Source organism: Anguilla rostrata, chromosome 8 (genome assembly GCF_018555375.3).
Source record: "Anguilla rostrata isolate EN2019 chromosome 8, ASM1855537v3, whole genome shotgun sequence".
Lineage (NCBI taxonomy): Eukaryota > Metazoa > Chordata > Actinopteri > Anguilliformes > Anguillidae > Anguilla > Anguilla rostrata.
In genome coordinates, this window is record NC_057940.1 from 16972442 (window position 1) to 16995243 (window position 22802).

General features: G+C 40.9%; 1 protein-coding gene and 1 long non-coding RNA gene across 2 annotated transcripts; both read left to right on the forward strand.

The window, feature by feature from the left end:
• Positions 1 to 17915: 17915 nt before the first annotated feature.
• LOC135260319 (serine/threonine-protein kinase pim-1-like) lies at positions 17916 to 20518 on the forward strand. Its single transcript, XM_064345564.1, has 6 exons — positions 17916 to 18653; positions 18937 to 19116; positions 19212 to 19319; positions 19560 to 19655; positions 19903 to 20157; positions 20493 to 20518. Exons 1-6 carry the CDS (start codon positions 18230 to 18232, stop codon positions 20516 to 20518), a joined length of 1089 nt encoding a protein of 362 aa, XP_064201634.1. The 5' UTR covers positions 17916 to 18229.
• A 77-nt stretch (positions 20519 to 20595) lies between these two features.
• LOC135260351 (uncharacterized) lies at positions 20596 to 22787 on the forward strand. The gene is made up of 3 exons (XR_010331538.1): positions 20596 to 20713; positions 21479 to 22188; positions 22640 to 22787. It is a non-coding gene; the product is annotated as an uncharacterized LOC135260351 (long non-coding RNA).
• The last annotated feature ends 15 nt before the right edge of the window (positions 22788 to 22802 follow it).

A 22802-nucleotide genomic window follows, 5' to 3' on the forward strand; every position in this document is an offset into this window, starting at 1 on the left:
TTGTCATTTGTATGTTTGTTTAATTTGTGTCTTCAGGGTGTGATGTGACATATAACTAAATAGCAACATTACACATCACATCCTAAAGAAACAACATTAGCCAGCTAACCTCGTTATTATAGCTGCTTTTTACTAATGTTAGCATCTCCACTTCAACTAGCTATTTATGATATACAATAAAAATGAATTATTGAATCAAGATGTTTCAGTTAATTGACATATTGTTAGTGTAAAGATGTTTTCAGTCGATACACAATATCCCCCCCCCCCCCGAACAGATTCTGTCACCTTTTTTACCCCTGATGTTTTTTTGCAGGTCTGCTCATAATGAAACTCCTGTTGTGTCTCCAAGCAGCAAAGCCCAGAGGTCAGGCTGTTGTTTTTGCTTGCCGAGAGCCACTGCCGCTGCTCTGTCAAAGACAAACATATGAAACAGGTCTTCTTAAAGCCACCTTACCATCAGAACAGTGCCTTGTCTGCCTTTTCCACCGATATTTCACCCCTCGAGCATGAGTCATTATGTAATACCATCTTGGGGGGAGCAAAGTCTGGATGTACCATGACGATGCCGAATGCACATAAATGATGTTGTGCATGTACTGTAAATATGTAAGTGCCTAAGGTCCCCACTTCCACGTTAACCTAATCAAGGCCTCACAGTCATTTGGAAAGTCATGTTTTCTTTTGTGAACGCAGAACTGCTTTTATTCATTATGTTAGAGGCATCATTTTTAAATTTATTTTGAGAATCTCTGATTACACCTGGATTATAAATAAGGCTTATGTTTCCCTTTATTGATTTAGGCAAACGTAGGTTGAGTGATACATGGTTCATTATCTTCAGCGCTACAGTTGTCGCTCTAACTGGTTGATATATCTGGTTCATAACCAGATCTTCCAAACGATTAATATAGATATATAGAGAGCACGTTTCACTGCATGTGCACTCATCTGACCTTACTTTGCGGCTCGCTGACTAGAGCTCACACATACCGCAGTGCGCACTCACCTGACATTACTCTGTGTGAGTTGAACCATTGAAAAGGAGGCCTTTGAGCTGTAGGTTACATTGGCTGTGCAGTGCGTTGCTTATTGCTTTGCTTTGAACTGAATTAATTCTGCTGATTTACAGTTCAAGGTCTGTGCCTTGGTGAAGAACGTACAGTGTTCCCCACCGGTACTGCTCCTTTAGGACCTCCCTGAAGCATCCCTTGCTTTCCAGAACACTTGGGTTTCTCCAAAGAAACGCCTGCCATTATTGTAGCGCTCCGTTGTTGAAGAAGCACTTTTGTTTGTCTGCTCTCAGGACTGTGCAAGAGCGATTAAATGGTCCTGACAATGAAAAACCCAGTCTGTAATGAATAGTTTCATTTACAAGCGATAATTTGTAGGTCTAATGAATCTTGACAGATGCCTGGCGCATCACTCTGTGGGAGAGGCATTTGCAAATATCTAACGATCGCCAAGTAATTATTTGCTTTTTGACATGTGGAACTCAAGCCTTGCACTTTTATCTTGAGTCACAAATAGAAATTGCATTTTGAAGAGGTGCAAAATAATGATTTTGGTTTCTCTTTTCCTCAGAGAGACTGCCTTTGGAATAAAAATGCTATTTTGCAGATGAGTCAGTGAACTTCATAAGACTTTTTTTTTCATAAAAATGGCAAATGCCACCTCTGAATCATTCTTTCTATAACCCCTAAAACAAAATTATCAGTCAGAATATCAGCAATCATCATACCATCAAATATTAGCAATATTTTCACAAATAAATGGAACCATTACAGGCTCTGTCAATAATCCCACAAGCCTCTCTTCCTGGTGTTGTGCCTTGTAGCATAATGGTTAGGGACCTGTGCATGCAGCTCCCAAGGTTGTGTGTTTGCTTCCCAGGTGGGGCACTGTTATTAAACCCATGAGCAAGGTACTTAACCTCAAATGCTTTAATAAAAAAATATCCAGTAGGGCAAATGGATTATATGTAAATGCATTTAGGCTGTGTTAGTGTCTTTGGATAAGAGCATTTTTCTAAATGCTTACAATGTAATACTGAAACTGAATAACTTCACTTAATATTCAGCAGTATAAAAAATGGTTTGCATAATTGTAAATGTGAGTTGCCCTGGATAAGGGTTTCTGTTGTCCTATTTCCCCATCATGAAAATGTTACTGACATGTCAAAATCTGTGCATCTCTAGAAATGATTTTCGTTATTAGGTGTCATGCACATAAATGTTTCCCAAATTGTGTGTCAGGTTTTGCTGAGGGGAAAGAAATCTGATTAAACCCATTCCAAACAAGATTACAGTCTGCAGAATTTTCGACATTTTATTTATTTATTTTTCACATCTGCAAAAAAAAGGAATTGGACTTCAGTGTTACTGATACCAGCCTATATTTATCTCAGTAGAACATCTGAGTGCAAACCTTTTTCCATGGAATTTCTTATATAATAAGAGCCCAACCGTGGAGGATCATAGCACATCAAAGTTATTGTGATATCAGTGTGTTTTTAAGGTTGCCATAATCTCAAGAAGTGGCACATAAGAGTGTGGAAATGAATGGTAATCTAAAAATCTGATTCAATCATAAAAATCTCAGACTATAGAATACAAAATGATTTCTGAGTAGATGCTGTTTTAATTTTAATTAGCAAAAGCATGTCCATAGTTAGGAATTACATTACATACAGTATTCTCCACAATGTTTGGGACAAAGGACATTTTTTCCTGATTTGGTTATGTACATCACAATTTTTAACCCTTTAACTGTCACTCATTGAAATAGGTGATGAAAAAATTATTTAACCATAAATACCTATTACTTGAGCACCAAATAACAATGTCTAACAGTTTTTTTCATAACTTGACCCCTTTTTTAGAAATTATAGACCTCTACCATACGGTTGAGATGTCAGTTTATTGTAAAAGATGCTATTCACAAATTGCTATATTTCTGAACATTTTTCCTGAAACACAATCACTTTAATCTCTCTTTAAAACCTTAAAACAGTTTATTGGTCTTTTTTACACTTCATCAACATGTTTTTGGCCTGTAAATGTCCCATCAATTACAATGGCTAGGTACACAAATCTGTATATATTGACATATATTGCGTCATATGGCATTTCTGCTTTAAAATCAGGCACTATTTTGTTTCTATAAACAAAACTGTAAAAAAAATATTCATTCCAGGTATCATTGAGTTCATTTTGATTACATATTTCATATTGAACATATAATTAACTACGATTTGGAACAAACATCTGTATACATATACTCCTTTGTATGTCATTTCTGCTTTACAATCAGGCACCGTATGGTACATCGCCATTTTATTTTAAGTATAAACTCATGAACAAAACTTTTTAAAAAACACCCATTGCAGGTATCTGAGTTCATGCTCAGTCCTGAACATATTTTTTCAACTGATCAGTTTTGGAATCTCCTATTCGCCTCATTTTCAGCTTTCATTTGAGATGATACGTGACAAAGCACTGCTGTGTGCTGTTTAGACACAGGAAGACTCCGCATTTTGCACACTTCCACCGTGACACCCCCTTTGGGCAGAGTTTGCATCGCCCTCGCTGTGGGCCACAGGCTGGCCAGTGGCCAAAACTGTCATAGCGGACATCATCAACGGGTGCAGCATCTCTTTTGCGCTTCTGTGGTGGTCTCTCTGGTGGAGGTGAGGAGGAGAGTGGTCTACCAACTCGGGCCGGGGTTTTGTGGATGCCTTCCAGGGTGCGGGCCACAGTTGTTCTAAATCTCTTGAGTGGCATGGGCTTCTCTTGCAGCATGCGGCAGTCTCGCTTGTACAGCAGCCAGGCATTGGAGACTGACACATCCAATATGTAGCCAAATAGGGGTAGGTACCAGCGTCGTGATTTCATGGGAGTCTTATAGAGATGCACAAGCATGTCAGATAAATCTATACCTCCCATATGTTCATTGTAGGCCTTTATTATTGCAGGGCAGGAGACTGGTATCTTCCTCCCTGCCTCCTTGCTGTACCTTGTGACCTCACCAACTGGCTCCACCCCACATGCGTTGCTGAGGAGAGTGACGCATTTGTTGTCACGCCATTTTACAGCAACAATTCCCCCTGAGCAGCAGTAGTCAAATGCTCCCCTTCCTTCTTTTGACAACTGCTTGTCACTCTTCAGGTGGTTCTCTGCTCCTGACATCCGGTTGTTCCTCACAGTGCCCAAACACTTTATCCCAGTGGTGGCCTCCAGAAGTTGCACAAGGTTGAAGCTTGTGAAAAAGTTGTCACAAAAGACAACTGTTGACTCTGGTTCCTCCACTGTTCTGCAGAGTGTGGTCACAACTTTTTCCCCCATGAGCATGGACTGCTCAGCTTCTGACTGGGGGACATTGAAAAAGGATGTCTTTCCCTGGTACAAAATGAAATCATGTACAATCCCAGTGGAACTAGCTTGGCAAAATAGTTTAAATCCCCACTTATCTGGCTTGCTGGAAATGTATTGTCGGAGATTTCCTGCTCTTGTGCCTTTGTAGGCAACCATGACCTCATCGATACTTTGTTTTTGGTCAGCTGGGAGGAGAAGACACTGTCTTCTCAACATGTCAAAAATGGGCCTGATTTTATAGAACCTGTCGATAGTGTTTCCACAGTCTGCATTGTCAGCGGTCTGGGTCTAAAAAACCCTGTTGTGTCCCCAAAAACCCGCAAAAACCCAAAAGGGGCCCGGGTGTTGGGGTTTTTTTCTTGCCGAAGCCCATCCGCCGGGTTCCCGGCAAAGACAAACTAAAGAAACAGGGCTTCTTTTTAAACCACCTTAAAACCCTCAGAAAAGTGGGCCCTTTCTGCCTTTTCCACCCATTTTCCCCCTCGGCATGGGCATTTTTTAACCATCCCGGGGGGGGCAAAATCCCGGATGTACCATGACGATGCCCAATGCACAAAATGATGTTTTGGGGCATGTAATGTAATAGAAGTGCCTAAGGGCCCCCCCTTCCCCCGTTAACCCAATTTAAGGCCTCACAGTTCCCTTTTTTTAAAATTGGGTTTTCCCCTTTTTTGAAAAGCAGAACCCCGCTTTTTTATTATGGTTTGAGGCATCAAATTTTTTAAATTTTTATTTTGGGGAATCCTGATTTCAAACCCGGATTTAAATTAAGGGTTATGTTTTCCCTTTATTTATTTAGGCAAAAGAGGGTTTAATGATTCATGGTTCCTTTTTTTTTTAGTGCTACAGGGGGGTCGCTTAACCCGGTTGATAATTTTGGTTTATAACCCGATTTTTTTCCAAAAAAATTAAAATAGATAATAGAAGGGACGTTCACTTTATTTGCACTCATCGCCTTACTTTGCGGGTCGCTGGGTAAGCTCACCCAACCCCCATGCGCCCCTTCACCCCGACATTCTCGTGTAGTTGAACCATTGAAAGGAGGGCCTTTTAGCTGTAGGTTACAATTTTGGGTGTGGGAGTGCGTTGCTTATTTGTTTTGGTTTGAACTTAATTTTTCCCGCTGATTTAAAAGTTAGGGCCCTTTCCTTTGGGGAAAAAGTACAGGAAAGTGTTTCCCCGAAAGGGACCCCGCTTTTCCTTTAGGGACCCTTTCCCTAACCAAACCCTTTCTTTTTCCCGAACAATTGGTTTTTTCCAAAGAAACCGGGTTGGGGCCTTTTTATGTGGGGGGCCCCTTGGGTTTTGGGGGGAAGGGGGCCTTTTTGGGTTTTTCCCCGCTCTCAGGAAATGTGCCGAGCGATTAAAAGGGGGTACAAGGGAAAACCCCGTCCGGTAATGAAAAGTTTTATTTTTCCGCGTAAATTTTTGGGGGCTAAAAGAATCTTTACCGGGGGTTTTGGGCATCACTCTGTGGGAAGGGTTTGGGAATATTTTTAACCTCCCCGCCAAGGGGAAGGTAGTGCCCTTTTTTGACATGTGGAACCAAAACCTTTGCAAATTTTATTTTGGGTCACTAGAAAATTGCCTTTTGGAAAGGGGGCAAATAAGATTTTGGTTTTTCCCTTTTCCCCCAAAAGAACTTTCCTTTGGAAAAAAATTTTCCAATTTTCACGATGAGTCCTGAAAATTCTAAAAAATTTTTTTTTTTTATAAAAAGGCAAATTTCCCCCTCTGAAAATCTTTCTATAACCCCTAAAAAAAAAAATTATCAGTCGGGGAAATTAAAAAAAACATCATCCCCAAAAACAAATTTGCAATATTTTTCCCCAAAAAAAATGGAAACCCTTTAAAAGGGTCTTTCAATAATCCCCCAAACCTCTCTTTCCCGGGGTTGTGCCCCCTTTGCATAAAGGTTAGGGAACCCTGTGTTTCCGTCCCAAGGGTTTTGGTTTGCCCTTTCCCAGGGGGGGCCTGTTTTAAAACCCTGAGCAAGGGGACTTAACCCCCAAAAAGCTTTTAAAAAAAAAATATCCCTAGGGCCCAAAAGGATTATATGAAATGCATTTAGGCGGGGTTAGTGTCCCTTTGGTAAGCATTTTTCTAAAAGGGTTACAAAGTTTAAAACTGAAACCGGGAAAACTTCACTTAATTTTAGCATAAAAAAAAAATGGTTTGCTAATTGTAATTGAGTTGGGGCCCTATAAGGTTTTTGTTGTCCTATTTCCCCTCATGAAAAGTTTTTCTGAATGGGCAAAATCTGTGCATCTCTAGAAATATTTTTTGTTTTTAGGGGTCATCACAAAATTATGTAATACATAGTGGGGGGAGCAAAAGTCTGGAGTACCTTGAGATGCCGACTATCGAACAATGTAAATGATGTGTGCATGTACTGTAAATATGTAAGTGCCTAAGGTCACCACCCTTCCACGCACAAGTGTAAAACTAATAAGGCCTCACAGTCATGGGGACAGTAATGTTGTTCATTTGTGAAGCGCAGAACTGCTTGATTCATTATGTTAGAGGCATTCCACCTTTTTTAATTTATTATGAGAATCTCTGATTACACATGGATTATAAATAAAGGCTATGTTTCCCTTTATTGATTTAGGCAAACGTCAGGAAATTGAGATCGATACATGTTCTTATCTCAGTGTACAGTTGTCCAGCTCTACTGGTTGATATATCTGGTTCCATAATCCAGACTCTAGCCAACGAAGTAATATAGATATATATAGAGAGAACGTTTTCACTTCATGTGCACTCATATTGAACTATACTTTGCGGTCGAGACTAGGACTCACCACATCCGCACTGTGTGCGCACCTACTGACATTAAACACATTACTATGTGTGAGTGAACATTTGAAAGAGGCCTATTGAGCTGTAGGTTACATTGGCTGTTAGCAGTGCGTTGCTATATTGAGTTGCTTTGAACTGAAATTTAATTCTGTCTGATTTAACAGTTCAATGAGTCTGTGCCTGGTTGAAGAACGGAACAGGTTAACACACCGTTTACTGCTCTGTAGGACCCTCCACTGAACCATACCTATTGCTTTCCAGAAACCTTGGGTTCTCCAAAGGAAAGACCCTGCAATTATTGTAGCGCCTCCCGGGTGTTGAAGATAGCCCTTTTGTTGTCTGCTCGCAGGATGTGCAAGATGCGATTTTAAATGGTCATGGACCATGCAAAACCCAGCTGTACTAATAGTTTCATTTACAAGACGATAATTGGTAGGGTCTAAGGAATCTTACAGATGCTGGCGCATTATCACTTCGAGGGAGAGGCATTTGCAAAATATCTAACACGAGCGCAAGTAATATTTGCTTTTGAATGTGGAACTCAAGCCAATTCGCACTTTTATCTGGAGCTCACCATAGACAATTGCATTTGAAGAGGTTGCAAAATAAGATTTTGGTTTTCTTTTCCTCAGAGAGACTGCTTTGGAATAAAAATGCTATTTTGCAGAGAGTCAGTGAACTTATAAAGACTTTTTTTTTCATAAAAAAAATGGCAAATGCCACCTCTGAATCATTTCTTTTTATAACCCCTAAAACAAAATTACAAATCAGAATATCAGCAATCATCATACCATCAAATATGAGCAAAAATTTTCACAAATAAATGGAACCATTACAGGCTCTGGTCAATAATCCACAAGCCTCCTTCCTGGTGTTGGGGCCTTGTTAGCAAATGGTTAGGGACCTGTGCTGCAGCTCCCAAGGTTTGTGTTTGCTTCCAAGGGGGCCAATGTTTATAAACCCATGGCAAGGGTACTTAAACCCCAAATGTTAATAAACAAAAATATCCAAATAGGGCAAATGGATTAAGGGTAAATGCATTTAGGCTGTTTCTGTTTGGATTAAAGAGCATTTTTTTCTAAATGTACAATGTAATACTGAAACTGAATAACTTCACTAAATATCAGCAGATTAAAAAATGGTTTGCATAATTGTTAAATGTGAGTTCCTGGATAAGGGTTTCTGTTGTCCTATTCCCCATCATGAAAATGTTACTGCCATGTCAAAATCATCTGTGCAGCTACTCTAGAAATGATTTCGTTATTAGGTGTCAAATGCACTAAATGTTTCCCAATTGGGGGTTTCAGGTTTTGCTGAGGGGAAAGAAAAGTTGTTAAACCATTCCAAACAAGATTACAAATCTGCAAGAATTTTCGACCCTGTATTTATTTTATTTTTCAATCTGCAAAAAAAAAAGGAAATTGGACTTCGGTTACCTTTGGGGTACCCGCCTATATTTTCAGTAGAACATCTAGTGCAATTTTTCCATGGAATTTCTTATAATAACAAGAGCCCAAGTGGGGTGAGGATCATAGCAACATCAAAGTTATTGTGATTCAGTGTGTTTTTTAAGGTTGCCAATAATCTCAAGAAGTGGCACATAAAGTGTGGGGAAATGAATGGTAATCTAAAAATCTGATTCATCATAAAAATCTCAGACTATAGAATACAAAAAGATTTGCGAGTAGATGCTTTTTTTAATTTAATTGAAAGCATGTCCAAATTAGGAATTTCTAATCAGTTCTCCACAAGTTTGGGCAAAAGGCTTTTTTGATTTTGGGTTTTGTACATCATTTTTAATAATTTATTTGTTTTGAGAATCGATCTGATTAACCCTCGGTGACATTATAAAAAAAGGGGCTTATGTCTTACCTTTAGTGGATTAGGCAAACGTAGGGTGAGTGATACCATGGTCATTATCTTCCAGCGCTAAGTTGTCGCCTCTACAATGGTTTATTAATCTGGTTTTTTTTTCATAACCAGATCTTCCAAAAGGATTTAAATAGATATATAGGAGAGCACGTTTCCACTGCAATTGTGCACTCATCCTGACCTTATTTGCGGTTCGCGACTAGACTCACACATTACCGCATGTCGACGCACGCACCTGACATACTCTGCTGTTGAGTTGAACCATTGAAGAAGGAGGCCTTTGAGCTTAGAGTTAACATTGGCTGGTGCAGTTTCGTGGGTGTTATTGATTGCACTTTGAACTGAATTAAATTTTGCGAATTTACAGTTCAAGGTCGTGCTCTTGGTGGAAGACACGTACGTGTTCCGCATCGGTAGGATAAGTTTAGGACCTCCCCGAAAGCATCCCTTGCTTTCCAGAACTGGGTTTTCCAAGACGAAACGCATGCCATTTTTATTTGTCGCGATTCCTGTTGGTTGAAGAAGAAACTTTTTGTTTTGTCTGATCTCAGGACTGTGCAAAAGAGAGTATTAAATTGGTATGACAATGAAAAAAAATACACAGTCTGGAATGAATAGTTGTCATTTACAATGCGGAAATTGTTAGATAGGTCTAATAATGAATTCTTGACAGATTTGGCACTGGTAGCGATTTTATTTCATGCGTGCAGAGTTCACTTCATTCATTCAAATGTTTTCTCTTCAGTTTTTTTGGGTTCTCTGTTGGGGTGTGGTGTGTGAGATCTGGTTTGAGGGGGACGTTATATTTTTGCATATAATCTAACGATCGCCAATAGCTTTAAATTTTTGCTTTTTTGACATTGTGGAACTCCCCAAAAGCCTGTGCAACTTTTATATTGAGTCACAAATAGGAAAATTGGCCTTGTTTTTTTGAAGAAGAGGGGGTGCAAAATAAAGAAATAATAATGATTGGCTTGGTCTCCCTTTTCATCAGAGAGGACTGCCTTGGATTTTTAAAAAAAAAAATGCCTATTTTTGCGAGATGAGTCAGGAATTCATTTAAGAATTTTTTTTCATAAAAATGGCCAAATGCCACCTTCTGAAATATTCTGTTTCTATAACCCCTAAAAAACAAAAGTGCATCAGTTAGAATTCAGCAATAATCATACCATCAAATATTAGCACTATTTTCAAATAATACTATGGAACCTATTTACAGCTCTGCAATAATACCAACAAGACTCTCTTCCTGGTCGTTGGCCTTGAGCATAATGGTTGAGGGACCTTGGAAGCAGCTACCAAGGTTGTCGTGTTTGCTTCCAGGGTGGTGCACTGTTATTAAACCCATGCAGCAATGGTATTAACCTCAAATGCTTTAATAAAAAAATATCCAGTAGGGCAAAGGATATATGTAAGATGCTTTAGGTGGGTGTGTCTTGGATAAGGAGCATTTTCAAATGCGTTACAAGGTAATACTGAAGACGGAATACTCACGTAATTTCAGCAGTTATGAAGAGAAAATGGTTTGAATAATTGTAAAGTGAGTGCCTGGAAAATATTAAATACATAAGTGTTTTTTCCTTTTCTCGTTGTCCTACTTTTCCCCATCAGTTGTTGAAAAATGTAATGATAGATTCAAAAATCTGTCTGCATTCTAGAATAATGATTTGCGTTATAGTGTGTTCAATGCACATAAATGTTTCACAATTTCAATTGTCTTTGTGTCAGGTTTTGTAGCAGGGGAAAGAAGAAACAATTCTTGATTAAACCCATTCCAAACAAGATTACGTCTGCAGAATTTGACATTTTATTTATTATGTTTTTTCTTATTGATCTGCAAAAAAAAAAAAAAAAGGAAGTGGGTGAGCTTCAGGATTACTGATACCAGACTATATTTATCTGTCAGCTAGAACCATCCTGAGGCATCCCTTGCGTTCCAGAACACTTGGTTTCTCTCCAAAAATAAACGCCTGCCATTATTGGTAGCGCTGGGAGAAATGGGGACTGCGGATGAATGGTCCCGACTCCCCCGTTGTTGAAGAGCACGTTTTGTATTGTCTGACTCTCGAATGCTGTTCAATGAGCATTCAAAATTGTCCTGACAATGAAAAACCCAGTCTGTAATGACTAGTTTCAATTTACAAGCGATAATTTGGAGTTCTAATGAATCTTGACAGATTCCATGGCCAGGCCACTCTGATTGGAGAGGGTCATTTTCAAAAATTCTACCGGATCGACCCAAGTATTAATTCTTTTTGACATGTGGAACTCAGCCTTAGCACTTTTATATTCTTGAGTCACAAATAGAAATTGCATTTTGAAGAGGTGCAAAATAATGATTTTGGTTTCTCTTTTCCTCAGAGAGACTGCCTTTGGAATAAAAATGCTATTTTGCAGATGAGTCAGTGAACTTCATAAGACTTTTTTTTTCATAAAAATGGCAAATGCCACCTCTGAATCATTCTTTCTATAACCCCTAAAACAAAATTATCAGTCAGAATATCAGCAATCATCATACCATCAAATATTAGCAATATTTTCACAAATAAATGGAACCATTACAGGCTCTGTCAATAATCCCACAAGCCTCTCTTCCTGGTGTTGTGCCTTGTAGCATAATGGTTAGGGACCTGTGCATGCAGCTCCCAAGGTTGTGTGTTTGCTTCCCAGGTGGGGCACTGTTATTAAACCCATGAGCAAGGTACTTAACCTCAAATGCTTTAATAAAAAAATATCCAGTAGGGCAAATGGATTATATGTAAATGCATTTAGGCTGTGTTAGTGTCTTTGGATAAGAGCATTTTTCTAAATGCTTACAATGTAATACTGAAACTGAATAACTTCACTTAATATTCAGCAGTATAAAAAATGGTTTGCATAATTGTAAATGTGAGTTGCCCTGGATAAGGGTTTCTGTTGTCCTATTTCCCCATCATGAAAATGTTACTGACATGTCAAAATCTGTGCATCTCTAGAAATGATTTTCGTTATTAGGTGTCATGCACATAAATGTTTCCCAAATTGTGTGTCAGGTTTTGCTGAGGGGAAAGAAATCTGATTAAACCCATTCCAAACAAGATTACAGTCTGCAGAATTTTCGACATTTTATTTATTTATTTTTCATATCTGCAAAAAAAGGAATTGGACTTCAGTGTTACTGATACCAGCCTATATTTATCTCAGTAGAACATCTGAGTGCAAACCTTTTCCATGGAATTTCTTATATAATAAGAGCCCAACCGTGGAGGATCATAGCACATCAAAGTTATTGTGATATCAGTGTGTTTTTAAGGTTGCCATAATCTCAAGAAGTGGCACATAAGAGTGTGGAATGAATGGTAATCTAAAAATCTGATTCAATCATAAAAATCTCAGACTATAGAAACAAAATGATTTCTGAGTAGATGCTGTTTTAATTTTAATTAGCAAAAGCATGTCCATAGTTAGGAATTACATTACATACAGTATTCTCCACAATGTTTGGGACAAAGGACATTTTTTCCTGATTTGGTTATGTACATCACAATTTTTAACCCTTTAACTGTCACTCATTGAAATAGGTGATGAAAAAATTATTTAACCATAAATACCTATTACTTGAGCACCAAATAACAATGTCTAACAGTTTTTTTCATAACTTGACCCCTTTTTTAGAAATTATAGACCTCTACCATACGGTTGAGATGTCAGTTTATTGTAAAAGATGCTATTCACAAATTGCTATATTTCTGAACATTTTTCCTGAAACACAATCACTTTAATCTCTCTTTAAAACCTTAAAACAGTTTATTGGTCTTTTTTACACTTCATCAACATGTTTTTGGCCTGTAAATGTCCCATCAATTACAATGGCTAGGTACACAAATCTGTATATATTGACATATATTGCGTCATATGGCATTTCTGCTTTAAAATCAGGCACTATTTTGTTTCTATAACAAAACTGTAAAAAAAATATTCATTCCAGGTATCATTGAGTTCATTTTGATTACATATTTCATATTGAACTATAATTAACTACGATTTGGAACAAACATCTGTATACATATACTCCTTTGTATGTCATTTCTGCTTTACAATCAGGCACCGTATGGTACATCGCCATTTTATTTTAAGTATAAACTCATGAACAAAACTTTTTAAAAAACACCCATTGCAGGTATCTGAGTTCATGCTCAGTCCTGAACATATTTTTTCAACTGATCAGTTTTGGAATCTCCTATTCGCCTCATTTTCAGCTTTCATTTGAGATGATACGTGACAAAGCACTGCTGTGTGCTGTTTAGACACAGGAAGACTCCGCATTTGCACACTTCCACCGTGACACCCCCTTTGGGCAGAGTTTGCATCGCCCTCGCTGTGGGCCACAGGCTGGCCAGTGGCCAAAACTGTCATAGCGGACATCATCAACGGGTGCAGCATCTCTTTTGCGCTTCTGTGGTGGTCTCTCTGGTGGAGGTGAGGAGGAGAGTGGTCTACCAACTCGGGCCGGGGTTTTGTGGATGCCTTCCAGGGTGCGGGCCACAGTTGTTCTAAATCTCTTGAGTGGCATGGGCTTCTCTTGCAGCATGCGGCAGTCTCGCTTGTACAGCAGCCAGGCATTGGAGACTGACACATCCAATATGTAGCCAAATAGGGGTAGGTACCAGCGTCGTGATTTCATGGGAGTCTTATAGAGATGCACAAGCATGTCAGATAAATCTATACCTCCCATATGTTCATTGTAGGCCTTTATTATTGCAGGGCAGGAGACTGGTATCTTCCTCCCTGCCTCTTGCTGTACCTTGTGACCTCACCAACTGGCTCCACCCCACATGCGTTGCTGAGGAGAGTGACGCATTTGTTGTCACGCCATTTTACAGCAACAATTCCCCCTGAGCAGCAGTAGTCAAATGCTCCCCTTCCTTCTTTTGACAACTGCTTGTCACTCTTCAGGTGGTTCTCTGCTCCTGACATCCGGTTGTTCCTCACAGTGCCCAAACACTTTATCCCAGTGGTGGCCTCCAGAAGTTGCACAAGGTTGAAGCTTGTGAAAAAGTTGTCACAAAAGACAACTGTTGACTCTGGTTCCTCCACTGTTCTGCAGAGTGTGGTCACAACTTTTTCCCCCATGAGCATGGACTGCTCAGCTTCTGACTGGGGGACATTGAAAAAGGATGTCTTTCCCTGGTACAAAATGAAATCATGTACAATCCCAGTGGAACTAGCTTGGCAAAATAGTTTAAATCCCCACTTATCTGGCTTGCTGGAAATGTATTGTCGGAGATTTCCTGCTCTTGTGCCTTTGTAGGCAACCATGACCTCATCGATACTTTGTTTTTGGTCAGCTGGGAGGAGAAGACACTGTCTTCTCAACATGTCAAAAATGGGCCTGATTTTATAGAACCTGTCGATAGTGTTTCCACAGTCTGCATTGTCAGCAAAGTGGATAAACCTGCGCAGTGCCCGGAACCTGCGTAGTGGCATGATGTCGGCAACCAGAGCAAAGCGGCTCTCTGGCTTCCAGTAATCCTCCAGGGACGGGAATGGGAACACACCTGTGTATAGCAATATGGCTAAAAACTCTTGAATCTCTTTTGGATTTGTTTTAATGGGAAATCCAAGCTGTTGAGCTGAGTAGAGGTTTGTCTGCTCACATATGTGGTGCACCATTTCATCAGTAAATAGCATGGAAAAGTAAAATAATGGTGTCTGAACCTTAATGATTTCTGGGGGTATAGGCTCTGGAAACTTGACTGAAGTGATATCCACTTTTCTCTACAATTTTCTTTTCTCAGCACTTTTGGGGGTAACAGAATCCTGATCTGCGACCTGCACAAGCTGATTTTTGGCTACCTTTCTCCTGGGGGCACTGTCTGAGTGTGTATCAGGGCCACTAAGCTCAGGGATTGGTAACTCTTCAACTGTGTCACCTGTATGCCTTGGCACATAGTCAGGATCATCCAAGTCCTCATCACTGTCCTCTATGTCTGACTCCTCTGGATCAAGGGGGACCACAGCTTTGCTACCCTTTCCTCTGCCATAGAAAAATTTGGTGTCCATCGCTAAGAATGAAACAATGAAGAGGTCACAATACACTGCACTACATGTTTCCCCTTAATATGTGCATACTAAGGCATATTTTGACATATAATTACATTACAGGCATTTGGCAGACGCTCTTATCCAGAGCGACATAAAGCAAAGTGTATAACCATCACCAGGAACAAGTGTAATGTAATAGGATAATATTGTGTTTTTGTAATATAATGTAATTTCATTTATTTGTTCACTTTTTCCACTCAAACATCTTCCTACCATGCTAACTACTATGCTAACATCTGCCCTGCCTCGTGGTCATTTCCACCCTTTACTAACATATCAACCGCACGGTTGAGCATGTTTTTGTAAAATTCTGGCACAATGGATTTTTAACATTTTTGATATTTAATATCATATTCCTATTCTTTAAGGTCTCTTCTATCTGGAAAACATCATGGTTTATCTCTTACCTACCAAATTCCTGCTTTATGCCCTACTCTTTGGGGAGTGATTTGTAGTGCTGCCTCTGTCATCAGAGTGGGTAAAGTGCGGGAACTGCTGCTCCACACAGTTGTGTTAAAAGAAGATACTTTTTATGCAAATTGATTAAGGGGGGTTGGAGCCCCACACCAATCAGGATGCTGGTCAGATTTTTTTTCTTCTCATAGGTTTTTTCACTGTCAAAGTCAGCTCTACCGCATGGTTGAGAAGTCAGTTAAAGGGTTAATTTGTAATCAAATAATTCCCAGGTGGTTAAAGTACACTCTCTCAGCTTTTATCAAAGGGTATTTTTTATACATTTTGGTTTCGTCATGCAGAAATTACAGCACTTTTTACACGTAGTCCCCCCATTTCAGGGCACCATAATCATTTTGGTCAAATGGCTTCCCGGTTGTTTCTGATTAGTCAGGTGTGTTCAATTGCTTCCGTAGTGCAGGTATAAGAGAACGTTCAGTATATAGTATTGAATCTAGGCTTGTGATTGCCTTCGGAGTCAGTTATTGATGTTTATCAACATGACGACCAGCGTTGTGCCAATGAAAGTCAAGGGAGCCATTATGAGACAGACAAATTTAAAAAAACAGTCAGAGACATAGGCCAAACGTTAGGCTTACCAAGAGAGCACAGGTGACCTCAATAATCACAAAGGGTCTGGTAGGCCAAGGAAGACCTCTACAGTTGATGACAGAACAATTCTCACCACAATGAAGAAAAACCCCCAAACACCTGTCTGACAGATCAAAAACACTCTTTAGAAGGCAGGCATGGATGAGTCAGTGGCTTCTGTCCTCAGAAGACTTCATGAACAGAACAACAGAAGCAACACTGTAAGATGCAAATCACTAGTTAGACACAAAAACAGGATACCCATGTTACAATTTGCAAAGAAGTACCTAAAAGAGCCTGTAAAGTTCTAAAAGGCCTTGTGGACAGATGAGATCAAGATTCACTGTTATCAGAGTTATGGAAACGGCAAAGTGTGGAGGCCTGCAGGAGCTGCCCAAGATCCAAAGCACCCCGCTCATCTGTGAACCATGGTGGGCCTGGGCATTATGGTTTGGGCATGTATGGCTGCTACGGATACTGGCTCACTTTTCTTCATTGATAATGTAGGCTAACTGGTGGTATCAGCAGCATACTGAATTCTGAAGTGTACAAAAGCATTTCGTCTGCTTAGGTTCAAGCAAATGCCTCCAAACTCATTGAACAGCACTGTATATTTATTGTGTTGAGAATTTCATATCCCATGGCTGCATTCAGGATTCAGCAATGCATTAATTTTGTATTGAACCACTTAAAGTTTGATGTTTTAAAACAATGTGAAAAGTCCACGTAGTATTTCAGTGATTTATAAATGTACTGCGCACCATTATTTGATTAGAGCACAGTGCATTATTAATTGTGGAGGAGACAAATTAGAGCACAGCAGAGGCCTTGGTTTTCTTATGTAATCATGAAGAGCATTTATATAGCTAAGCCTAAACATTCAACCGCCCCATCCCCTCCCCCATTAGCACAACCATTCAGCATCCTAAGCATACACTAAGCTGGAAGAGCTACTTCAGTCCAGAGAGTAATTTAGCATCCCACACAGATAACCTGAGCAAACAGATTTCACCGCCCACACCTTACTTGAGCTACAGGACTTGGTCATGGTCCTTTATCGTTATAAATAAGTCCGTGCGCATCTGCACGTGCACGTGCACGTGCGTGTGCGCCCCAATGCCGATTGATGTTAGCTCCCCTGTGGACGCGGTATGCGTTCATCTGAAACGGACTAGTCGATATGGAGAAAACATTTCTCTGTGAAACGCGCCCTGGTGTAAACTGTTGCTGCTGAAAAGTATTTATTTTTCCTTCTTGGCGACCTCTACTGGATAAACGTGGTATTGCATACTGCTAATTGTAAACGCAACAGATGCTAATGAACCATACACTGTATAAAAAGTAATGAACCATGCTAAAAACATGCTGAAAACACGTCATAAGCTATGCATTTGCTATATCTGTCTTAGTTTTCATAAGATTTTAACTCAATTGTACTCTAATACGGAAAATTACGAAACATAAAAAGAAGCAAGCTACTCATCATTGTATTAATATAGGCATATTTGTTGTTTTGAGCCGCGACCAACTATCGTACTGATAACATTTTAAACTCGCCCTTCTCAAATGGAGCTGTCACGATAAATTTGATCTGGGCTGCAAAAATAATCCGGGTGACGTAATGACATTCTAAAACATCTGTTATGGCCTTAAAGTTTCGTTGCAGCGTCCATCCTTGCTACATTCCGTGGTGACAAAGACAACTCAGCAATTTCTCTGGTTTAAAGAGTCACCGTCCATGATCACAATGACTAATTTGTCACCAAATAAGTTTTTTCCTTGTGTAAAATGTCCTGTAATCTCCTCAAATGTGTGCTGTGATGGATAATCTGCAGTATCAGGACTCATTATTCACTGTTGTGCCACCTTTACACCGAGCTCATTACTGACTGCCCAGTATAACCTCAAACCACACCCAGCTCATACAACTTCCCAATATATATGAACTTAATTATAACCACATCCAGCTCATACAATTGCCCAATATAGCCTTATTATATCCACACCCAGCTCATAACCGGCCTGCTATATCTCCTTATAACCACCCCCAGCCCATGCCCATTCTAGCCAACCTGCTTGACTTCCTCTCTCTACAGCCTGGACAGGAAGTCAGAACACCTCGGGAGGTGAGGCTAATGGGCCTTGTGAATGAGAACACGGGTCATCCTAACATCCTGCGGCTCTACGAGTGGTTCGATGCCCCAGACTGCTATGTGATGGTTCTAGAGCGGCCTGACCCCTGTAAGGACCTGGTGGACTTCTGCTACACCCAGAACAAAAAAGTGATGGATGAACAGCAGGCCCGGGCAGTGATAGACCAGCTGCTTTACGCCCTCCTGCACTGCCAGCATGCAGGAGTGTTCCATCGGGATGTGAAACCAACCAACATCCTGATAAACACGGAGACCCTGCGTGTCATCCTCATTGATTTTGGGTGTGGAACTTCCTGGAAGGACACGCCTTTCAGTTCCTTCGCAGGTCAGTGAGAGGGTCAGTTTACAGGGTTTGGAACTTGGGGAGTAAATTGACCATGATTTGCACATTTTGTACGTCGCTTTGGATAAAAAAAAGTGTCTGCTAAATAAATGTAATATAATGTAAAGTAAATACTGATGTTCTGATGCACTTATATAATAGTGAGGTAAAATAAATAGAAAATGTTGCATGTAGCAAATGTTTACAGTTATATAGGCTTCATTTCCATAGCATGAATGCTGCCATACCATAGGTGTCTGTACACTAGTCTCTGTCTATTCCTTAGGCACCACTGACTTCTCACCTCCAGAGTGGTTTGAGGAGGGGCTGTACCAGGCTGGGCCCTTCACAGTGTGGTCCCTCGGGGTCACAGTGTTTGCCATCGTTTGTGGCTACCTGCCATTTAACCCGGACGATGGCCATGAGAGCATGAGCAGAGTCCACTTCCCTACAGGGCTGTCCTCAGGTGAGCTGAGTCAGTAGGAAACAGCAGGACTGTGTGTGTGATGTCACAGATTTTACCCTCCTTTTATCTGCTCTGTTGGGTTTTGCCGTTTACAGAAATCAAGGACTTCATGAGCAGGTGTTTGGCACCAGAGGTGAACGAACGAGTGACGCTAGAAGAGCTCCAGCGTCACCCGTGGCTCCACCCCACCTGCTTACAACAAGGTAGACAAATTCTTGACCTCAGAACTCACTATAGATTGAAATAAGGGCCTCTTTGTACTGATTTTTAAAAAACATGTGGACTATACTATTTTCCTGTTCCATTATCTGAAAAGATCTGCATTAAAATCCCATTATTTGCAGTGCACAGCTGTACTGGACTGATAAAGATCATGGACAAACAGCCAGATGGGTCCCAGTGTTTTATTGCACCATGTGACCTGACTGTATGATCTCTTTCAGTGGGATTCAGGAAGAGGAAGATGAGGAGGGAGGAAGATGGAGAGCAGAAAAGGAGCTCCTCTGACTCTCTCATTCCCGCAAAGTGCCTCCGGAAAGGTCAGGGTCACAGCAATGCTGTCCAAGAGTGGGACTTAGGCTCTACTGCACAGCTGTACAGCTGAAGCACATGGATATCCAGACTGGGACTCTGCATGGCTTTATAGAAGCTGACACATTCAAACAAGTCAGAAATACAATACTGAAGGGCCCTGAAGCCTAAATGGCCTACCCATTGCTCTCAGTGTAGTGCTGCTTGTATGATGGCTGTAGTTCTGCAGAGACTAATAATGCGTCTGTTCCCCAGATCAAGATGAATGGCTTCAGCTTCTGGCATCACCTACTCCAGGAGGAGAAGGCCAAGGCCATGAAGGAAAGGGGCTGAGTGAACATGGTCCCCAGGCCCCCGTACTCAGCCTTGGCCATGAGCAGCAACGAGCACGCTGCTCGCCTCGGAAGCTGGAGCCCACAGAGGATGACCATCTGAGCCACGGCCAAAGCAGTGAGCAGTTCCTATCCGCCTGCTCCTCTTTGCGGTCGTATTACAGCTGTCAATCCACAGGTAAGATCTATCATGTGCTACTGCATCATCAATGTGGGAGTGGTCTGTGCATTCACCGACCCACTTCCTTTCACATAAAAAACTTATGGCTTTTAATGAGTCATAATCAGCGGCAATGTGATTATTATATTAATTGCAACAAACCTACTAGTCAGAAGTCCTGTAAGGTGTAATATCACAAATATGTGATTAGAATGTTTTTTGAACATTATAATGCTGATGTAACAGTTGACTTAGCTTTTGGGAAAAAAAAGAATTCCAAAATAGAGAAAGAAAAAGAATGCAAACTCCTTTTTTTGCTATTTTTAATCATTTTTTCTCTATACCCTTTGAAGAGTTTTGGAATGTTTTGTTTTTTTAAATGCTTTTAACAGCATACTTTTTAATTATTAAAAAGTTATAGCTTAGATGTAATGTAATCTCTCTCTTACAGTCCCAGAAAAGCCCAAGAAGGCTGGCGAGAAGAGGAAGATGGGGTGTGAAGAGCAGGCAGTGGTGCAGGGAAAGAACCTGGGTCCCTACAGCGGGACCAGACCTGCAAAGTGCCCACGGAAAGGTTAGTCACAGCAGTGCTGTGGAAGAGAGGGAATTAGACTCTGCTGCACAGCCTGTACAGCTGAAGCACATGGATATCCAGACCGAGACCCGTCATCAATACCAAAGAGCCCCCAAATGGCCGACCTATTAGCCCTCAGTGTAGTGCTGATTATATGAGAGCAGTTTGTACTGATGCCAGCTGTAGTTCAGTAGGGACTAATAATGCGTTTGTTCCTCAGATCATGATGAAGATCATCTGCCGAAACAGCCTGCTCCTCCCTGTGGGTGTATTCCGGTTGTCAGTCCGCAGGTCTGTCCTATCATGCGCTACTGCATCATTTCCTTATACAGTCAGTGTGGCCTGTGCATTCACAGTGTGGTCAGTGCACTGTGTGAACCAGGTTCTTTCTGTCGTCTTCCTAGAGCCCGGAACCCAGCTGCCCTCTGTCCACCCAGCCAGCTGACCCAGCTGACACCCATCCCATGCTGGACTACTCAGGGCGTGGGGCCCTAGCGTGAGTTCCCCTCTGATTAGGTTGCCCCTGGTGGGTGATATATCACTGAATCCCACCCGGACCAATTGTGTTTTCCTGTCTAAATAAACTGATTACATCATGATTATACTTACTGTAGCACCCCTCACAACTGGTCATGTGTCTTGTCAGAAATCATCATGAAAATAAACAAACATACTGTTGCATCAGTGTAACATGGTTTAGAAGCATGGGGATCAGATATCATCTTTAAGTTTGGCACTAACTTTAGTCTGTTTCTTTTGCTCCAGATTTGCAGGATATGGGCCAGATGATGCACTACTCTGCCTCGATGCCTCGGGCCTCCAGGACCATGAACCCAATGTCCTCCTGGGGTGGATAATATAACGTTGAGGCAGACTGGCACAAACAGAAACTAAGCAGCTCGGTCACTTTTCATCGCTGTTTAACTTTCGGTTTGGCACCAACACATGGATACATCACAGTCTGCTTGAACCCCATATTATCCTCCACCTTCCCAGCCTGCCTTAACCCTGTTTTAGCCCCGCCCCACCTCAGATGCAGTAAGTGCCAAAGTGCATGGTGTGCTCCACTGCAGTCTGCAGCCACATACACAAGCCACCATGCGGCAGGAAAGCTTGTGGACTGCACGTTTGTAAGCTTTGTTGCAGTGCATATTGTACATTTAAAACATTCAGAATAATTATCCAAGGGACATACAATTAAAATGACAATAAGAAGTCAAATAAAACCTGGGGAAGTTTGGTGACGCTCCCTCAGGCAAGATTTGTGGTGCTTCTTGCAGCAGCAGTTCTGACTTCCTGCTTTTCCAGGTGGATGAAGTTTCTGTGCTGCAGTCCCATCAAGCCAGGGAGGCTGTGCAGGAAACTGACCAGCGGAGGAAAGCCCCAGTGCAGCCGGGTCCAGAGAGTTCTAAGCCCAGGCCTAGTTAAATCAAAGACAATGAGTTCCATTAGTGCTTATGACCAGCACGGCAGAGGTAAAGCACTATAACACACACAGGCCCCGTGCACACATACATTCACACACTTTGCTGTTTCTGCCTTTCCTTTTCATTAGAGCAACTTTGTATGCTCCCACAATGCCAGCTATCCCTCTGCAGTTCAGAAGCTGAACTACACAGTCAGTTTAGCATGTAGTGTTCCTGTTGGCCATCCTTAATTTCAGGCTAACATGGCTTTTTATAGCACAAATGAAAAATTGAACACTGACATTGGTGTCATATGTCAATGGTGTCATAAAGACCGGAGACGTCTCCTCTCCTTACAGAACAGGCAGCTGTATACTTCTGAGCAGTAAAAGACTGGTATTTGTTATTTCAGGTAGCAATGTAATTATCATTCAAGTTCAGACATACAAGACCCCTTTAATCCCAGTGAAACACAGATGAGTGTCTGGATGAGCACTGATGTGTTTTTCTTCTTCTTCAGCAGTGTGAAGGAAGAGCACTTCCAGCACCCCATCCTTCTGTACAAGAGAAAATCTCATGTGACTTCTTAATATAGAACTGATTCAGTCCAATAAAAAAACAATAAAAAAAGAAATTAGAATAGTTATTAATTTTTGGTTGGTGTACTATATGATGGCTAAATA

Coding starts and splice junctions, on each gene's coding strand:
- LOC135260319 (XM_064345564.1), top strand. CDS start 18,230: ATGCCCATTCTAGCCAACCTGCTTGACTTCCTCTCTCTACAGCCTGGA. Junction 18,654..18,936: donor GCCTTTCAGTTCCTTCGCAG/GTCAGTGAGAGG, acceptor TCTATTCCTTAG/GCACCACTGACTTCTCACCT. Junction 19,320..19,559: donor CCCCACCTGCTTACAACAAG/GTAGACAAATTC, acceptor GATCTCTTTCAG/TGGGATTCAGGAAGAGGAAG.